This window comes from Typopeltis vanoorti, chromosome 1, assembly GCF_054136105.1.
Source record: "Typopeltis vanoorti isolate ZY-2024b chromosome 1, IOZ_Tvanoo_1.0, whole genome shotgun sequence".
Taxonomy (NCBI): domain Eukaryota; kingdom Metazoa; phylum Arthropoda; class Arachnida; order Uropygi; family Thelyphonidae; genus Typopeltis; species Typopeltis vanoorti.
Genome location: NC_143549.1, coordinates 109,812,918 through 109,834,805, shown reverse-complemented (window position 1 = coordinate 109,834,805; position 21,888 = coordinate 109,812,918). Strand labels below are relative to the sequence as shown.

General features: G+C 33.1%; 1 protein-coding gene across 1 annotated transcript in view; it reads right to left on the bottom strand.

Annotated features, from left to right (window-relative positions):
• Fancm (FA complementation group M) overlaps nt 1-21,888 on the bottom strand; it is a 389,753-nt gene that overhangs the window by 310,822 nt on the left and 57,043 nt on the right. The window contains exons 5-6 of the mRNA XM_090395633.1: nt 18,183-18,429; nt 1,683-1,837 (exon numbers count right to left, since the gene is read on the bottom strand). Coding sequence (XP_090251759.1) covers nt 1,683-1,837; nt 18,183-18,429 — 402 coding nt within the window. The remainder of the gene's footprint in view (nt 1-1,682; nt 1,838-18,182; nt 18,430-21,888) is intronic.

Sequence of the window (21,888 nt, the reverse complement as noted above, 5' to 3'; positions counted from 1 at the left end):
ATCTCGGGACCCTCTCCAATGTCTCCACATCACATTGGAAACCAGGTGACCAGATCTGAGCACAATAGTGCAAGTGTGGTCTGGCCAGTGCCTTATACAGTGGCACAACCACTTCCTTATCCTTACAGGTTAGAGTACTTCTTATCATAGCAGTACTAAGATGTGCAGACTTTGCAACACTAGCAATATGCCCCTCTAAACTTCAGTCTAGAAGGCATATTTCTCCAAAATCTCTAATCTCATCCACTTCATGCAGTATGGCACCATCGATATAGTACACAGCCTTATATTTTTGTACTCCAAAATGCAACACCTTGCACTTATTGATATTAAAACCACAACCCTACTCCTTTGTCCAAATAAAAAGTCTATTCACATCTTCCTGAAGGGAATTAACATCAGCAGTGCTACTTATAATTCTTCCTAACTTTGCATCATCAGCAAATAACTGAAGATCCCCAGTCAGTCCACATGATATATCGTTTACAAACAAGTTAAACAGCAGTGCCCAAGAACAGAACCCTGGGGCATGCCACTGGTTAACCTTCTTTTTTGAGACACTGCTTCATCATACACAACCTGCTGGTATTGTTCAGAGAGAGCCAATCTCTGATCCATTTAACCAATATACTATCTATTCCCATCCTCTGCAGCTTGTACCCCAACTTATCATATGGTAATCTATCAAATACTTTTGCAAAAATCTAAGAATATCACTGTATATGATTCTCCCTTATCTAACACACTTGTCACATCATCATAAAATACAAGTAAATTACTAAAACAGGACTTACCCTTTACAAATCCATGCTGACCATCATGAAGAATGCTATGTCCATCATACCAATCTCTCCAACACCATGGACCACAACTGCAGTTATACAGACTGGCCTATAGTTGGAGACTTCTGTCTTAGAACCATGCTTGTGGAGTGGTACTATTTTGCCTTCTTTCCACTCCTTAGGAACCCTACCCACTGCAAGACTTTCATTAAACAACCAGGTCAAGGGCATAGCCAACTGTGGTGCACATTCCTTAAGAATGTGTGGTGATATCTCATCCATTCCTACAGCCTTATTCACATCTAACCCAACCAAGTGCATTATTATACTGATAAGGCAGAACAAGAACTGATGTAATAATTTGCATTAAAATGAAGTAAAGTGTGTGAAAGTGAAATAATAATCATTAATTTACAATTATGACTTATATGGATATGTTTATTAATGATTTTGTATTATATAACTACTGAACAATATGTGACTAATTATTTATTTTGGTATACTTGGGATAATTTGTGACTTCAGCTAGAACAATTTAAGATGGCACGTGAGTCTGACATGAAGGGTGACTTGTAATAGCAAGATATCCCATTGCCATAAATGTCATCTACAATCTAGAGCAGCATACAACTTTATGGTTGAAAATTACCAATCTTGACAAACTGTTTCCACATTATTGTTTGAAATTTCAAGTTGTCAACAAATCACATTAGTGAGTAGTATAGTTATAATGTAATACATTAAAAATTGAACAATACCATGTCAACACTTAATTAAATATTAATGTGTAAATATTAATTTCTGCCTTCCATATAAAGCACAATGATATAAACAATTCTATATAAAGGATGCAAGAAAAAATGCCAATTATACTTTAATCTTAACTAATTTGTGGCTTACCTGAATAGATGAGCTTGCAATTCCGATTTCAGTAAAAAGTGAGTTACTCTCATCATCAATTTTTTTTTTAAGTTCCTCCATGATTTCTCCAAAATCATCATTCCTTAGAAGTTCACTTCGAGCATAAGGTAAACTCTTATTTCCATTTATGATGCCTGAAATATTAATAAAGATATTGTAAGAAGTTTTTTTCACTTGGTTATGAAGAATATTATCCTTATAAAGAAATTATATTCTTGTTTTATTCCTAAATCAAGTGTACACATGAAGTATCTTCACAAGTCTGCCTGTATATAGAAGTTGTTGACTTCACATCAAATTATCTTATTTCACAATGCAAAGTGCACTTTTTTCTTTTTTTTTTTTTGACATGCTATATTGCTATGCATTAGGAAAGGCCTGCTACTCAACTAGTTTCAACCTTCAATGAGGTACTGTTAAGGTGCAGGGGGGGGTACCTCTTCAAAAATTCTGAGTAAGCTACAAGATCCCTAAATCTCAGTGATCTGAAAGAATTCCTACTACTGTCCTCAATTCTGATCTCCAAATCATCCTCCAATGAGGTTCAGATAACCTTGTCAATTTTAATGCTAATAAATTTCAGTTCTATCTTATTTCTGACAAAAAAAAAAAAAAAAAAAAAAAAGAACCATTTTCTCCCAGTATTACTTTTGATTGCCTCTCTGTTTAGCCTTTATTGATTATGAAAAAGCATTTGATTCCATCAAAACTAATGCAATAATTTAAGCACTCCAGAATCAGGAAGTTCCTGGAGAATATATGGACCTCCTCCAGAAAATATATCACACTGCAACAGCAACAATCCAACTTCATATGAGAGCAATAAAATATCAATTGAAAATAGTATCCGACAAGGAGACTCTCTATCACCCAAAATCTTTACAGCAGTCTTCAAGAAATATTTAATAATATAAACTGGACAAACCTTGGTATAAAAATTAATAACAGAAACTTAACATACCTAAGATATGCAAGATGATGTCATTATTTTTGCAAACATTCCAGAAGACCTTAATATAATGATAGAAGACCTATATCATGAAAGCAGAAAAGTCAGACTAAAAATAAACAGAGAAAAAAACTAAAATCATGTTTAATCATTTTGTGACACCAAAAATCATAATAATAGAAAACAATTTTTTGGAAAGAGTCTCTTCATATACATACTTATGTCATCTCAATGATCTAAATGGTGGACTCCAAAAGATAAATAAATAGAAGCATTCAACTTGCCTGGAGTGCATTCAGAAAATTGCATATCATTTTTCACAACAATGATGTCCCACTCTGTTTAAAAAAGAAGACATTTAACCAGTGTACGCTTCCAGTCATCATATATGGTTGTGAAACTTGGTCTCTAACAAAAGTAGCAAATAAACTAGTAACAACTCAAAGAAAAATGGGGAGGATGATACTAGACATCACATTAAAAGATAAGAAGCGAAACACCTGGATAAGAAGCCAGACTCATATCACTGACATCATTCTTCAGCACAAGCGACTAAAATGGAAATGGAAATGGGCTGGACATCTATCCAGAAGAGAAGATGAATGATGAACCACCATACTAATGAATTGGATTCCAAAAGAAGGGAAACGAGGCCGAGGAAGTCCTAAAAGAAGGTGGAATGATGAACTGTCAAATTTTGTTGGGAAAAATTGGTCAACCATTGCCAAGAACAGAGGAAAGGTGGAAGGAACTGGAGGAGGCCTTCATCCAGCAGTGGACAGAAAATGGCTGAAAAGAAAAAGAAGATTACTTTTGACAACACCCAAATTTCAAGACAAAATGAGATTTCTTTTCTTGGAATTACCCTGATATCAAGCCTTTTCTGACATAAACAAATCACAACCATTACATCCTCAGCTTCTAAAAAACTAGGATTTCTCTTTCTCTCAAGACGTTACTTGACCCCTGAACAGCTGTTAACTTTATACAAATCACAAATCTGCCCAAATATTGAATATTGCTCTCACATTTGGAGTGAGACTCCTAAAAGTTCCCTCAAAATGCTTGATTCACTACAGAGGAGAGCAATTAGACTTATTAATGACTCATCTCTTACCAATTCATTCCTCCCTCTTTTGCACAAACATTTGCTTTCTGCAATATGTGTATTCTATAAATATTTTCATGGGAAATGTTCATCTGAAATAGCATCAATAATTCCCCCACTTAGTACTAAGCTTGTTAGAACATATGCAGGTGTTGCTCAACATCCCTTCACAGTGCACCTTGAAACCAACAGAACAAGTTTCTTTTCCTCCCCCTTCGTCCCTGCTACTGATGTATTGTGGAACAGTCTTCCCCCTGATGTGTTTCCCAAGGAATACAATATATAGTCTTTCAAATCAAATGTAAACAAGTTCCTCCTTTCCTAACCCAGACGGTACTAATGTACTATAGGTTGATCAACCAAGCTCTCATGTATGGGCTCAACATAAAAAAATAAAATAAAAAAATTCAAACTTTTCACTCCTGATCTGAATCACTCCAAGATAGGATGATCAGCAGTAGTCTCCATTCATTAACAGGCAAAACCTACCACTGAAGAACTGCTCTACTCCCAGGAAGCAAGATTAAAGACAAATTTTATTAAAATATTATAAGTGGAAGCCAGATCCATGAAGATACTAAAGTTGAATTAATACAGAATATGTATATTTTCCATATACCAGCAATAAAATGGTGGATCCCTATATTATTGAAATACTCTGCTTCAGAGAAAGTAGAAAGAAATTTCTTTACTTGGTTCTAAAGAATATTATACTCATAAGAAATCATATTATTGTTTTACCCCTTACCCAAGCATAAGCAAAGAAAGTTTGTGAGTGAAGTATTTTTAAACTAGCCTAACACAACTGATGTGAAATAAGTAGCCTCCATGTAAAAGTAGACTAGTCAAGAAGATACATCATACAAACTTTGTTTTTGCTTACACTTGGGTAAGGATTAAAACAAGAATACAATTTCTTGTGAGGTATAATATTAATAAAAATGTTGTCTAAATTCTAATAAAAATTAAGAATGTGGCAAATTATTTTTATTTTTAAAAACTGAAGCAGCACAAAAAGAAAACCTGAAAAGATTTGCAATTATATAATAATGTATAGGTTTTAATTCAAACTCCTTTGGATTTAAAAATAAAATGACTGCTAACGGCATTTCCATATGCCAGCAACAAGGACAAAGAGGGATTTTTGTTTTATGGTTAGAAGATCTGCTTGTTTCTTGTGGAAAAGATGAGTAATTTTATTAATTTATCTAAGTTAGATGCTAGTAGAAAGTAGTCACTATTTATAAAGACAGTTGTAACACACACACACACACACACACACTATTGGGTAGGGCTAGTATTAATATGAATATTAGCCCTACCCAGTAAGACCTAGTATTCATACATTATTGTAAAAATTACTGTATACATTTACACTGAAAATACAGAAAAAAACACAGAAACATAAAGAATGTATACAGGTAACTCTTGTTATAAGCAATTTCATTATTACAATACATAAGGGCTATCGCTGTTTCCTATGTAAGGTTATGAAGCTTCCAGTGGCTCTGTGTACATTTTGTGTCTTTACTGTCATATTGGTCTATATAGCATTGTTTGTATCTCTAGAAAAACTTCTGCACCCTTTGAGTAAGATGTCTGGCAAGAAAAAAAAACAAAGGAAACTAAGTGAAAAGAAGAATTTGAATAAAGACCAAATGTAGAAAAGGCCTAGGAAATTCCATTCTTCGGCAATGAAGTTGGAAGCTCTGAATTGGTTTGATAGAGGTGAATGCAGCATTGACATGCAAAAGCGCCATGGAATTGAGTGATTCCACAATAATAATGCTGATACAATTGCACAAGAGTGCTCAATAGTCCACGAATTTCAGCATGACTAGAGTAACGAAATCTAGATGTTTTGCAATTGAGAAAATGGAAAGGATGCTATACAGATCGAGCATCAGAACATGCCTTTGTTGAAAGTTTATTTTTCACTTGGTTAGACTATAATAAATTTAGTTTAATCCTTTATCCAAGTGTGAGTAAACAAAGTTTGCACCTGAAAATATCTTCAGGACTGAGGTAAGGTAGTGCAACACCAGGCAACTCGAAGCAAAGGTGGACCAAACTAACATCCCTACTATCTCAGTATTTCCCATAATGCAAAACACATCTCCTTGTGGATATGCATAATATTATGCATTAAGGGAAGTGCCACTACCCAGACCGGTTTCGGCTCCCACTGACGAGACCTCAATAAAGGTCGAAACTGGTTTGGATAGTGGTCCTTCCCTTAATGCATAACATTATACATATCCGCAAGGAGATGTGTTTTCATTATGGGGGATACAGAGATAGGAGAGATGCATTACCATTATCCATAATGCAAATCACAGATATGTATAATGTTATGCATTATGGGAAGGGTCACTATGCAGAGCGGTTTAGACCTTTATTGAGGTCTCATCAGTGAGAGCTAGATCCAGAGGTGATACCAAGGTTGAAGTAAATGCAGAAGTCATATTTTCATATACGAGTAGTCAAAAGGTTTCACACCTTATTATTAAGATACTCTGGATTAGAGATAGTTGTTGGAAGTTTTTCCACTTCGTTATACTAGAAATTAAAGATGCCAAGAAATTATATTCTTGGTTTAATCCTTTATCCAAGTGTAAGCAAACAAAGTTTGCACCTGAGGTATTTTCAGGACTGGGCAACTTGTATATAGAAGCTAATGACTTCACATCACTTGCCTTAGTATATGGTACTTGTACATGGAAATATGACTTCTGCAATACTTCAACCTTGGTATTGACCTCTGGATCTGGCTCCCACTGATGAGACCTCAATAAAAGTTGAAACCACTCTGGGTAGTGATTCTTCCCAATGATGAATAGCATCATACATGTCCATAAGGATATGTACTTAGCATCATGGGATACTAAGGCAAGTGATGTGATGTCATTAGCTTCTATATACAAGTTGCCCAATCCTCAAAATACTTCAGTGCAAACTTTGTTTGATTACACTCGGATAAAAGATTAAACCAAGAATATAATTTCTTACCATCTTTAATTTATATTTTTTGTATAATTAGATTGAAGAAAATTAAACACCAGGGATAAAACACATTACAAAGATTGGTATAAAATTGTTTACCATTCATCTGTCATCACTTTCAGATCTAGAAAGTGATGACAGATGAATGGTAAACAATGGGAAGAGGAATTCTTTCTTTCAAAGTTACACGGTGGTCAGCATTCATAGTGAAGAATTTATGGAAACACAAGCACATATTGTAGTGATTACTTTACTTATAATTAAAAAAAAAATAACCTTTGATGTTTTGACCTCTATATCAAGTCATTATCAAGAAAACATACATATGCCCAAGATACATTACACTACACAAAATTAAGATAAATCTAAATGCTTTGTTAATAATTTGCCTTAGCTTGACCTCTGGTGGAAAAAAATTATAATTAAATATATATATATATATATATATATATATATAAATAATAATAAATAAAATATATACAAAAATATAAATTATCAAAATAACATAAATTTTTTATGCACATCAGTAAATACTAACATATAGATAAAAAAAAAAAAAAAATAAATAAATAAAAATAAACTTTTATAGTAGAACTACATTAAACACATCCTTAAAGTCCTCTTATATTATGGTTTTCTTGTGTTGGGATTCTGCCATCATATTCTAGATGCTATATAGATTGCAGATGGGTGCTCCAGATTCTTGGAATTATTAATCCACCATTTCTGTTTAGATTCAGATGAAGTTTCAGCATCTCACAGGCTACTTTGAACTTGCTTTCAAACCAGGTTTTGATGCAGTGTAGGGACTTGGTGCCTTTCCAGTTGATTCTGTGACATGTTTGAAGTGCGAGGTCTGACAGGCCTGTTTTACCATAGTGGAGGAATTTAATGTGGTGTTTATGTTCATCCTTTGTTATTGGGATGGTGCAACCTGTTTCCCCTATGTAGGGTAGGTTGCAGGTATACTGAATTTTGTAAACCCTTGGGTGAGCAGGGTAGAACATATTTCCATGTAATATCATGGCCCTCTTTGTCCACATACTTTGCTCCAGATATTTCGTATGGAATAAAATTCTACATGCAAAAATAAGGTACGCCCATGATTTCATCACTCCTCCCTACCCCCATAGGCAACTTTTACATAGACTTTGAGCAACAAGCTCTAGATTCAACAAGCCTAAAGCCCAAAGTCTGGCTCAGATATGATTTTCCCCATTTGGTTCTATGGCTGCAAAATATTAAATACATTCCTAAGCCAACTGAACAAACAGCACAAATGTATCCAATTTACCATCAAGATTGAAAACAATAACTCTCTTCCTTTTCTAGATGTGTAACACACCTTCCCTCAGGCTGCCTTTCACTCGCAGTCTATTGCAAACCTACACACCACACACACAAAAATTCATACCACTATTTAATACAAAAACTAAGGATCATCACACCTTCAAACATAGAGCCTTAACAATTTGCTCCAGTGAGCAGGTACTGAACAAAGAATACGAAATTATTAGCCAAACATTTATAAAAAATGGCAACAACAAAAAAAACAGTTCACAAGATCCTCCACAATAATACCATTAAAAGCAAAAAAAAAAAAATTACAAGAATGCCATAACCATACCATACATTAGGAGAATATCGGGGAAAAAACAAAAAACAAAAACACTATGTACATACAACATTAAGACAACCTTCAAACTTTCTGCAAAATTAAGAAGTATACTTAGTTCAAGGATAACCCCCCCCCCTCACCTTGCCCACTCAGGGGTTTACAAAATTCAGTGCACCTGCAACCTACCCTGGGAAACAGGGCACACCATTCCAATAATAAAAGATGAACATAAACACCACATTAAATTCCCCCACTATGGTAAAACAGGCCTGTCAGACCATTCACTTCAAACTTGCTATAGAATCCACTGGAAAGGCAACAAGTCCCTGCACCCCACCAAAACCCGGTTTGAAAGAAAATTCAAAGAAACCTGTGAGATGATGAATCTTAAGAAAAATGATGGATTAATAATTCCAAGTATCTGAAGGACCCATCTGCAATCTACAAAGCATCCAGAACATAATGGCAGAATCCCAACACAAGAAAACTGTAATATAAGACTTTAGAGATCTGTTTAATGTAGTTCTGCTATAAAACTTTATTTTTATTTATTAGGTTTTTTTTTTAATCTGTATATTAGTATAATATATGCATAAAAATTTATTATATTTTGTTAATTTATATTTTTGTATATATTTTATCTATTATTATATTCTTTTATTTTGTTTAAATTATATTTTTTTTCAACCAGAGGTCAGGTTAGGGCAAATGATTACAAAGCATTCAGATTTATTTTACTTTTGTGTAGTGTAAAGTATTTTGTGTTCTGTACATATGTATGTCCTAGCCTGACTTCTGGTGGGAAAAAATTTATAATTTAAACAAAATAAAAAACTAATAATAGATAAAATATATACAAAAATATAAATTGATGATGACCTTGATAGAGATGTTGAAACGTAGAGGAACTGAGAGGAGCCTCCACATAGCCTTTAAAGGAATGCGGTGGCATTCCTTTAAAAGCTATGTGGAGGTTTCCTCAGAAGCCCTGGTCGGAGAACCGACCAGGGCTTCTGACCTAATGTCCAATCCTCACCTTCTCGTGGTGCACCGTGTTGGGTATCTCCCTGGATACTGAACGAACGAGGATGGGCTGGCAATTTGGGATTTAGCCGACCAAATTGTATTCTTATTGGTTAAACCAAAATAAAAAATGATGGTACAACATGACAAAATCTCATGCTGGCTGGATCGTCGCCCGGTTAAACAAGGCCCCCGTTGTTTTCGGGGGCAAGGGAACCAGGACGAACAGCGAAAAGTCAGCTACCGGAACAAATCTGAAAACGCACCCCAACTCAACATCACCACAGTTAAAGATTGGTACTATCAACATAAGAAGCCTGAATGGCAAAGAACTGGAGCTAGCTGAGGAATTAGATAAGTACCAGATCAACATACTAGGGGTGACTGAAACAAAAAAGACAAAAACTGGTGAGATCTTTCTGAGCAATAAATACAAAATATTATATTCAGGCAATGACAATCAAGGCAAAGAAGGAGTAGGCATAGTATTCAACAAAAAATATTAGGCTAATCCTCTTGAATGGCAGGCAGTCTCAAGTAGAGTGATGTACGCAAATATGAGAACGGGGAACTGGACAATGAGACTTATTTGTGCCTATGGTCCCACAGTAGGTTCTACTAAGGTAGAAGTGGAGGAATTTTTTGATGCTTTAGAAAAAGCAACTGACACAATGTAAAAGGAAAAGTTGGTCCTTGTTGGGGATCTGAATAGCAGAGTAGAAAATGATTGTCAGACATACAAAAATATTTTGGGAAAATTTGTTGAAAAGACCAAAGCTAATAATCATGGCAAACAACTGTTGGATTTCTGCTCAGGACATGAACTGGTTATTACTAACACCATGTTCCAACATAAAAATGTGCACAAATTCACATGGAGAGAAGAGACAAGGAATAAGAAAAGTCTCATTGACTATGTTATTGTTGATAGTGATGTTTTCTCCCTGGTGCAGGACACCAGAGTGTGCAGAGGATTTGAAATTGGAAGTGATCACTATTTAGTCTTGAGCAAGATAAAATTGAATTTCATATTGAAAAGAATAACATGTAAGGAAGTTTTAAAGCAAATAAAAGTTGAGCAGCTCTCAGATGTGAACTATAGACTAACATACAAAAATTATCGAAGAAAAAATGAAAGAGTTTGAGAACAGGAACCAAACCTTGGAGATTCAGAGGCAAGCCTCGAAGAAAACCCTGATTGATTCAGCTAGAGAAGCATATGGTGAGGTTGTCGGCAAGGATAGAAAAATCAGGACTCCATGGTGGACACAGGAAGTTAAAGAGGCAGTAAAGGAAAAGAAGAAATCATATCAAAAGTTCCTGGCAAATAAGTCAGCTTTTGCTCTTTGAGAATACAGAGACAAATGTAAGAAAGCGAAACAGTGTGTAAAACTAGTTAAACAAAAGTCATGGAAAAACTTTGGTAAGAACATAGAAAATAAATATCAAGAAGGGGTAAGATATTTTGGAGGTTGTTGAAGAAATTTAGAAATGGAGGAAAGAGTGCTGTAAAAGGAGTTAGAGATGATAAACGTGACATGAAAACAGTAGAAAAAGATATCCTTGAAGTATGGAGTAATTACTTCGAAAAATTGCTAAATGAAACAAGCAGTGATAGCACAGTGGTAAAAAACACTCAACAGGCATACAGTCAGGAATACATGTCCATACTTGAAGTAGAAAAAGCCATTCAAGGCTTGAAATGTGGAAAGACAGCAGGAGTAGATGATATTCGACCAGAAATGCTGAAGTATGGTGGTATAAAAGTCTTACAGTGGCTGCACTGCATAGTTCAGAAAGCCTGGACAGAGGGACGAATTCCCGATGATTGGAGTAGAGCTCTAATAGTGCCCATATATAAAAAGGGAAATAAAACTGAATGCGAGAATTACAGAGGCATTTCATTATTGAGTGTTCCCGATAAGATATATGCAAGTATTTTTGAGAAACGGTTGAGGTGAATTGTGGAAGAAAAGCTTGTTGAAGAACAAGTTGGATTCAGGCCAAATAGAGGCTGTCAGGATCAGATCTTCACTTTACGACAAACAGTTGAGAAAGCAAGTGAATATAACAAAGATCTATACTTGAGTTTTATCGATCTGCAAAAGGCATATGACAAGGTGCCAAGATTGAAGCTATTCAATACGCAACAGTTATATGGTGTCAATGGGGCATTATATCAAGCAATACTTAATCTGTATTTGAGTTGTATGTTGGCAGTTAGAATTGAAGGATGTACAGGAAGATGGTTTAATGTTAAATCTGGTGTGAGACAAGGATGTACATTATCCCCTCTGTTATTCATTATCTATATGGATCACATTATGAAGGAAAGTGGTATTAAACATGATATCAGAATCGGAGATGTCAGCTCTTTGCTTTATGCAGACGATGTTATACTTCTGAATAAATCCGCTACAAGTTTGCAAGATTCCCTGGCTAAATTGAATAAATGTTGTAATAGATATAGTATGAAGGTCAGCATTAAAAAGACAAAGACAATGAAAATAGGTTGAATTGTTGAAAATGTCAACTGTGTTGTGAACGGGGAGCATGTGGAACAAGTAAAACATTTCAGCTACTTAGACACAATTTTTAGTGAAGATGGTAAATTAAATATGGAAATAGACAACAGAATCAACAAAGCTGGCATGGTAGGAAGTCAATTGAATAAATTCATATGGAATAAGAGAGAAATTAGTCAGAACACTAAATTAGCTGTATACAAGACAGTGTTCAAACCAAGTTTAACTTATGGATCTGAGAGCTGGGTCAGAAGTAAAACACTTGACCAAAGACTGGAGACCACAGATATGAGAGTCCTGAGAAAGATTAGAGGCATGAACTGATGGCATCAATGGCAATATCATATTAAAAATGAGGATATTAGGAAAGAACTTGACATTGTCAGCATGCAGGAATGCATTAGCAGAGCTAATCTCAGGTGATATGGTCACTTAAACAGAATGGGTGAGGAAAAATTAGCAAAACAAGTGTTCTCTGCCAGGTTGTCAGGAAAACGACCCAGAAGAAGATCAAGATATATAGGTGGATTGATACGGTACAATGTGCCTTAGACAATTGAAATATAAGATCTGATAATGTTGGAGTCTTCACAAGTAACAGACTGATTTGGAGGAAAATTGTAGATAGGAAGTTAGTAATGATGTAAATTTTTCATGTAGTACTATCATATCCTGTACACCCATTGAGGGTACATGTCAGGAATTTGATGTTGATGATGATGTAATTATTCCAATATGTGTGTTTGTGTCTCCATAAATTCTTCATTATGAATGGGGAAGAGGAAACTTTGAGCAAGAGAAACATAAAGAGAGAGAGAATTTTAAAATTTGTATTCTCTGAAATGAAAACACAAATATACAAGTCAAGTATTGTTTGTTCTTACAATCAAACTATATGTTTGCTGTTGTTGTAGCTGCATTTTGCAGTTTAGTTAAACACTTTTGGAAATGTTTTCTTAGGCAGCAATGTATGTTATTAGTGTTTATGCTAAAAATGTTCAGAATCTGTTTATGCTCAGAATATTGTTGAAGAGTATGTGAGAGTAAGATTTTTGGTTGCACTTTTCTTTTCTTTTGGTTGCTTTTTTTTTTTTAATGTAATATATAGTGGAGTTGACAGAGACCAAAGAGCACAAGCAGGTGTTATGATTTGGATTTATAATTACCTTTCAAAACAGATAAAATATTATAAATTATGGAATGAACAAACAGTAGAAGCTAGAATAAAAATAAATAGGGGTTATTTAGCAATAATTGGTTTATATACCCCAGAAGAAGAAAGAGAAGATGCTAATATTGAATTTTATAATCAATTACAAAATAGATATAATAAAACAAATAATTAAATGATTATATAATATTAGCAGGAGACTTAAATGCAAAAATTGAAAACACAAAAATTACTAAATATATAGGAATATATGGAGAACATACTCTAAACAGGAATGGTAAAAAATTGATTGACTTTGTAGTTTATAATAACCTTAAAATAATGAATTCTTTCTATAACCATAAAGATATACATAAATATACTTGAGCAGCAAGAGGATGGAAATCAATATTAAATTATTTTATCTTAAATGAAAAGACATCAAAGTTCTCTTTAGATGTTAGAGTTTATAGAGGATATGAAATAAGTATTGACCACTTCCTTGTTAAAATAAAATTAAGATTATCACCTAAATGGCTACAAATAACAGAAAAAAAATTAAAACATTTGTTTATAAAACTAGATTATTAAATGACAGAAATATACAATAGTTATATGAACAAAGAATTAACCAATATTTAGGTAAAATAAAACGAAATGAAGAAATAGAAATAGAATGGCTTAATATAAAAATGATACTAAATACAGCAGCAAATGAAAGATTAGGAAACACCAAAAAATTCAATAAAAGAAAAAAAATTTGAAGATATGGGACGATATCAAAGAAATAATCAAATTGAAAAAAGAAGCCTATCATAAATGGTTAAGTGGTAAAAGATTAGAAGATGAAATAGAATATAAAAGAATAAGAGCCATGGCTAAAAGAGAAGTCAGAAAAAGACAGAGAATCATGGAAAAAATTTGTTTCTAATTTAGAACATGATTTATATAAAATAAAACCCAATGTATATAAGAATTTGAAACATTTAAGTACAGATACTAAAGAAAACATAAAATTAAACACCAAATTGAAATTAGAAGAATTTCTAAATTCTTCTATTTTCTGTATAGAATACAGAATTGTGGACAGATAAATATTTTAAAAAAGGTAACTGGCAAACATTTAATGAAAAGGAAATAACTAAAGAAGATTTAGAAATCAGCCTGAAAGAAACAAGAAATGGAAAATCACCTGGAGAAGATAAGTTAGGTTCAGAATTATATAAATATGCAGGAATAAGTTTCAAAGAAAGACTCCTATTATTTTTAAATAAAATCTTTTCAACAGTAACCCACCAACAGAATGGAAAAAAGCAACTGTGATCCCTATCTTTAAAAAAGATAGTAGAGATGATGACACTAAAAATTATAGAGGTATAAGTATACTAAATTCCTGTTATAAAATATATAGCAGAATTTTAGATAACAAACTAATAAAATATTCTGAAAACTTTATTTTAGAAGTACAGAATGGATTTAGAAAAGGACAATCATGTATAGACCTAGCCTTTTGCCTAAAATTAATAATAGAGAAAAGAAGAGAATACAATTTAGAAACACATATTACGTTTATTGACTTTGAAAAAGCATTTTATTTAACACATTAAAAGAAAGACAAATACCAAATAATGTTCTAAAAGCTATCATAAGTATATATGAAAATAATCAAATACAAATAAGATTAATGAGCTATAATATATGAGAAATAAACCAAGGAGTCCAACATGGATGTCCCCTTTTAATATTTATCTAAATGAAATAATAAAATGGAATGAAAATTTTCATCAAGTATTAAACTTTCACCTACTGTCAACTTAAACACTTTCCTTTTTTGCCGATGACCAAATAATAATTACAAATTCTGAAGATAACTTACAGAAAGATATTTTAAATTTAAATGAGATAGCCAAAGATGTCCCCTTTCAGCAACTCTTAATATTTATCTAAATGAAATAATAATAAAATGGAATGAAAATTTTCATCAAGTATTAAACTTTCTCCTACGGTCAACTTAAACACTTTCCTTTTTTGCCGATGACCTAATAATAATTACAAATTCTGAAGATAACTTACAGAAAGATATTTTAAATTTAAATGAGATAGCCAAAGATTATGGAATGATAATGTCAACAGAAAAATCAAAACCGATGGCCTTTAAAGGACAAGATTCAATAAGAACTAAAATAGTAATAGATACAATATTTTAGAACAGGTGAATTCATTTAACTACCTAGAATGTATGATTACATATGAAAATGAAAAAGATATAAACCTAAAAATTGCAAAATATTTAAAAATAACAGGTGTAATTAACTCTATATTTAAACTTAACCTAGTATAAAAACAAACCTGACTAAAAGTATACAATACATTAGCTTTACCAGTCCTATTGTATGGAAGTGAAATCTGGACAATAAAACAAAAAGACAAACAAAGATTAATAACAGCAGAAATGAAGTTTATGAGAAAAACTGCAAAGTATACTCTATTCGATCACAAAAAAAATGAAGAAATTATGGAAGAACTAAACCAGAAATCAGTAAAATAAAAAAATATAAACATAAATTGATGGAACATGTTGAAAGAATGAAAACAGAAAGATTATCAAAACGCCTTAAATTACAAACCACTAGGAAAAAGAAAACCAGGACATCTTCCTAAGAGACTTAACGATGACTTCTAAGGCTGGAACAGGCCACTCTAGGCCTAAATCTTGATAAGCATGATGATGATAATTTTTCTTTTTTTGTTTTTTGTTTAATAAACATAGTTGTACCATAATATGTTTTTTTTTTTTTTTTTTTTTTTTTTTTTTTTTTTTTTTTTTTTTTTTTACTGGTTGTTGAGAGGAAGAGCGAGTTTATTTTATTTTTAATGTCAATCTCATTCACAAAAGGCTATAAACCTATTGCAAATCTAGGACCATGGGTGAGCTAAGGGCTTAATAATCGGGTTACCCCTGCTCTGGAGACTAAATAAGGAACTTTTAAATGCTATTTTAGGTTACCAATAAGCAAGATTTCATCCTGTAATAAAAATCATTTGCCTCCTAAGGATTCATAAATATTTATAAATTAAAACTCATAGGAAAGCTATACACTTAGCCGACCAGGAAATGCCATAAAAGGAGACAGGCAATGGCACATGTCACCAATTCTCATCTTATATTGTCTACAAAAAGGTAGACATGGGAAAGAAAGAAGCTAAAACCCATGCTTCAGACTTGACCAAACACAATATCAGTCACTTTCAGGAGTCCAATTTTCAGGATGATGGGTTAGCATATCCATTCTCCACCAGGCCACAGGTTTGCCATGAGTCAAACCTGTGGCCTGGTAGAGGAATGCAATCAGTAGTATACATAACTGAGGTAGAAAAAGGTCTCCAAAAACCTAGCATGCAACAAATGGAGTAGATGAGTGATATTCAGCCAGCAATGCTAAAACATAGAATTATAAACAGTTTATGGTTTGCTAACATTATTATAATTCAGATGACCTAGTCACATAGGTTCAATTCCAGAATGATGGGAGTAGAGTTGTCATAATATTCCTCTATAAAAAGAGAAATAAAATTGAGAATTACAGAGGAACTTCCTTACTGAATATTCCAGGTATGATTTATGCAAGCAGGAGGCAGATTTTTATTGCAGGATGAAATCTTGTTTATTGGTAACAGTACTAATGCTAACGTGCTATATGCTAAGAGCATTTTATGGGTGGGATTCACATAAAAAAATAAGGTTGCTATGCTTCATTAGGCAACAAACGCCATCTTATTTTTTTGTCATGTAAATTCCACTCAATTAATAGGAGTATAATATAGATCAATATTTAAGTTTGGTAGACCTGGAAAAGGCATGTGATAAGCAGTGCCCATGAGAAAAGCTTCAAAATACCAGTTACACCGGTTATATGGGTTAAACAGAATACTACACAGAGTGATATAGCCTATATTTAAGTAATAAGTCAGCAGTTAAAATTGAAGGAGGTAAAGAAATATGCTTTAATGTAAATTCAGATGTAAGATAAAGGAACATGCTATGTCTGCTGTTGATTTATATCAATCATATTATGAAGGAAGTTATATTAACTCTAATATCAAATATTTTAGAGATTAATATCAAAATTGGAGATATTCAACAACTTCACACACTGTGTAATGTCATTTACTGGGTCTCCAGTAGACCTGTACTAGATTTATTTATATACAAAAATAAATCCAGTGCAGGTCTATCTTTAAGATTCTTTAACTAAATTAAATGACTGCCATAACAAATTTCACACAAAATTGAGCAATAAAATAAAAGAAACCTGAAAATAGGCAGGAACATGGAAAACATCAACTGCATTCTCAACAGAGAACATATAGCAAAATATTTCAGCCATTTAGGCAAAAATAAATAAGGAAACAGACAATAGAATAAGCAAAAACAGTATGGTGGGGAGCCAGATGAATAAATTTGTATGGAAACCAGAGAGAAATTAGCCAAACCATTACACTAGAAGGCATACAAGATAGTGTTCAAATCAATTTAAATTTTGGATCAGAAAGTTTGGCTAGAAATAAAACAGTGATCAAAGACTAGAGACCATAATCATGAGAGTTTTGAGAAAAATAATGAGAGTGAAACAAATGGCATCAATGGTAGTAACATGTTTAAAAAAAAGGAAGATATTAGAGAGGAACTTGATTTATTTCCTTATGAAGGAAATAACCAGAATGTTCTAGTCCAAGTGGAATTATTTTAAAGAGGACAAGCTGAAATAACTCTATTTGACTCCATGGAGGCCTGGATAATAATAATAATAATAATAATAATGTATCATTGAAGACAGTCTGCATTTCAGACAGCTGCAATGCAGACAATGCCTCTGAATCTAACACATTAAGGGAAAGATGAGACGAGATAGTTTAGCAGTAAAAAAATACAATTACTGATTTTTTTAACTACAACCTTTAATAACATTACAAATTTTACATAATTCATTTAATTAAAAAATAATTTACCAAAACATAAAACTGTAAAAAAAACTTTTTATTAAGGTACAATATGATATTTATTGTGATAAAATATTTTAACCATTTATATATTTTTCTAACCTTTCAAAAAATTATAAAAAGATCGTGTTCCATGATTTAATAAGAGTTCGTATGCATGATAAAGGCTTATGCAAAAGGAAAAATCTGCCTGCACACTACTATACATATATTTGGGAATACTTTCTGGTGGATTCTGATTAAATGCATCTCTAAGTTTCAGGATTCCAAACTTTGACAAATGATTTGGATTATAAGAAGAGGACAAAGCTCCTTTATGTATGAGATGGTTTAGATATACTTGTATTATCTACAGAAAATAAAATATAGTCATTTAGAAAGACACTTAATATCTATTCAAATTAAAAAATGAGAAAAGTTTACAAATTTATCTTAATTATCATAATGGCTTTTGTCTTTTTTTTTTCTTTTTCAAAATTTAAGCAAACATGACTTCTTTTTTTCAATAATTTTTGTATTATATTATAAAGAAATACTCTTACCACACACAATGCTGAAGAGCATACTCTCTAGGCCAGATATTTACAAATTGTGTCTAAAATCTTTAAAGTATAACAGAATACATTGTAAGTAATTTAGTGTGTAGTAATCTACACACTAAACTAAAATGCAAGTCTGATGAGCAGCATAATTAAGTATTTTTATTTTTATTTTAAACATTTTAATTCTAAATTGCTTAATTAGCTGGGATACTCTTTTTTTTTTTTTTTTTTAAATATTTTGTAGCAGCATTACATATCTATGCACTTTTCTGTATACATGACTGTAGGCATCTCCATCAACTGTATATGTTATTAACATAAACATCATATACACATTGCATCTGTTTGCCATAAATTAAATTGATATGTTACTGCATGTTTGATGAAATGGAAAACAAACGTGACACTTTTTCCCCCATACTGTTACTGGTCTCCAAAAATCAGAGTGATAAGCTCATGCTGGGCAGTGAAATTCATCTACCACTTAACGACATTCACATACCTCCATGCTACAGTGGGATTTGAATCTATGCCCTGTTGATCAGAGAGCCGAGATGCTATCCACTAGGTGAACCAAGCCAGCTTATTCTGATTATACTTTAGCATATTACTAATGTACTATAGCTTACTTATAGTATATTAGATTACATAGTACATATTTGCTGTCTGGAGTCATTCTGAACAAGAACTACACTGGTTTCTAGATAAAATCAACCATCTTCATCCTCGCATCAAATTCACCTTAAAAAAAGAATCTCCACAGAGTATCTCCTTTCTGGATTTACACATCCAAAGAAAATAGGATGGTTCCATCTTCACTTCTGTCTATCGCAAGCCGACATTTTCAGGTCGCTACATTCACAATTCTTCTGCTCATCATCCATCTCTAACATTTGGCATCATTAAATCATTAGTAACCAGAGCATACAGATTCTACTCCACCAAAGAATCTTTAAACCAAGAATTGGAAATAATCAAAAATAGTCATACAAAATGGATACAATTTAAAAACAACTCAAAAAATTATCAGCCAGTTCCTCCACAGATCAACCTAACCAAGAACAAACCTGTAGGATTCCCATACCTTAAATCAAAAGCATCTCCAAACGTCTTTCAAAAATTTGAAGAAATATAAATTGACTGCTACCTACAAACCAATCAACCAAATCTACAATTGGTTACCTTCTCCTAAAGACAAACTCTCACCTCTGATGCTGCCTGGTGTGTATGAGGTCCCATGCTCCTGTAAATTGTCCTACTATGGACAGACAGGTAGATCCATTAGCAAACATATTTCGGAACATTAAGACCACATCCGTTTTATCAAACCACAGAAATCTGGCCTTGCACAACATGGAATTGAAAACCCAAACCATAGGATCCATTGGAAGAAGACTAAACTTCTACATAGATCTTCATATAAACATGAACATTTATATAAAAAAAGTGCTGAAGCATTACATCACAGACCTAATTTGAACCGTAATGACGTTCTTACTATCCCTAAAGTCTGGGAAATTGTTATCCTAAATTGTTCAAAATAATATTTATATATGTTATCTCATTTTAATGTAATTTTTTTTTTTTTAAAATCCAGACATATTTTAATGTAATTCTACAACATGCTACTGCACGCATAGAGGGATTCCATTGTAAGCATGTGGCCTATCATCATCATTATCAAATTCCTGCAATGTACCCTCAAGGGGGGGGGGGAGTACAGGACATGATAGTACTACATGAAAAATTTACATCATTACTAACTTCCTATCTACAATTTTCCTCCAAATCAGTCTGTTACTTGTCAAGACTCCAACATTATCAGATCTTATATTTCAATGGTCTAAGGCACTTTTGTACTGTATCAATAAACCTATATCTTGGTCTTTTTCAAGGTCGTTTTCTTGTCAACCTGACAGAGAACACTCGTTTTGCTAATCTTTCCTAGCCTTTTCTGTTTACGTGACCATACCACCTGAAATTAGCTCTGCTAATGCATTCCTGCATGCTGACAATGTCAAGTTGTTTCCAAATATCCTCATTTTTAATACGATATTGCCATTGATGCCATCTGTTCATGCCTCTAATCTTTCTCAGGACTCTCATATCTGCAATCTCTAGTCTTTGGTCAAGTGTTTTACTTCTGACCCAGCTATCAGATCCATAAGTTAAAACTGGTTTCAACACTGTCTTGTATACCGCTAATTTAGTGTTCTGACTAATTTCTCTCTTATTCCATATGAATTTATTCAATTGGCTTCTTACCATACCAGCTTTGTTGATTCTGTTGTCTATTTCCATATTTAATTTACCACCTTCACCAAAAATCGTGCCTAAGTAGCTGAAATGTTTTACTTGTTCCACAGGTTCTCCGTTCACAACGCAGTGGACATTTTCAACGATTCCACCTATTTTCATTGTCTTTGTCTTTTTATTGCTGACCTTCATACCATATCTATTACAACAGTTATTCAATTTAGTCAGGAAATCTTGTAGACTGGTGGTGGATTTATTTAGAAGTATAACATCATCCGCATAAAGCAAAGAGCTGACATTAACATATTCAATTTTGATATCATGTTTAATACCACTTTCCTTCATAATGTGATCCATATAGATAATGAATAACAGAGGAGATAATGTACATCGTTGTCTCATACGAGATTTAACATTAAACCATCTTCCTGTACTTCCTTCAATTCTAACTGCTGACTTACAACTCAAATTAAGACTAAGTATTGCTTGATATAATGCCTCATTGACACCATATAACTGCAGCGTATTGAATAGCTTCTCTCTTGGCACCTTGTCATATGCCTTTTCCAAATCGACAAACCTTAAATACAGATCGTTATTATATTCCCATGCTTTCTCGACTATTTGTCGTAAAGTGAAGATCTAATCCTGACAACCTCTATTTGGCCTGAATCCAGCTTGTTCTTCACCCAGCTTTTCTTCCACAATTCTTCTCAACCGTTTCTCTATACTTGCATAAATGTTACCAGGAACACTCAGCAGGGAAATGCCTATGTAATTCTCACATTTTTTATTTCCCTTTTTATATATGGGTACTATTAGAGCTCTACTCCAATCATCAGGAATTCATCCCTCTATCCAGGACTTATGAACTATGCAGTGCAGCCACTGTACGACTTTTATACCACCATACGTCAGCATTTCTGGTTGAATATAATCTACTTCTGCTGCCTTTCCACATTTCAAGCCTTTGATAGCTTTTTCTACTTCAAGTATGGATGACTGTATGC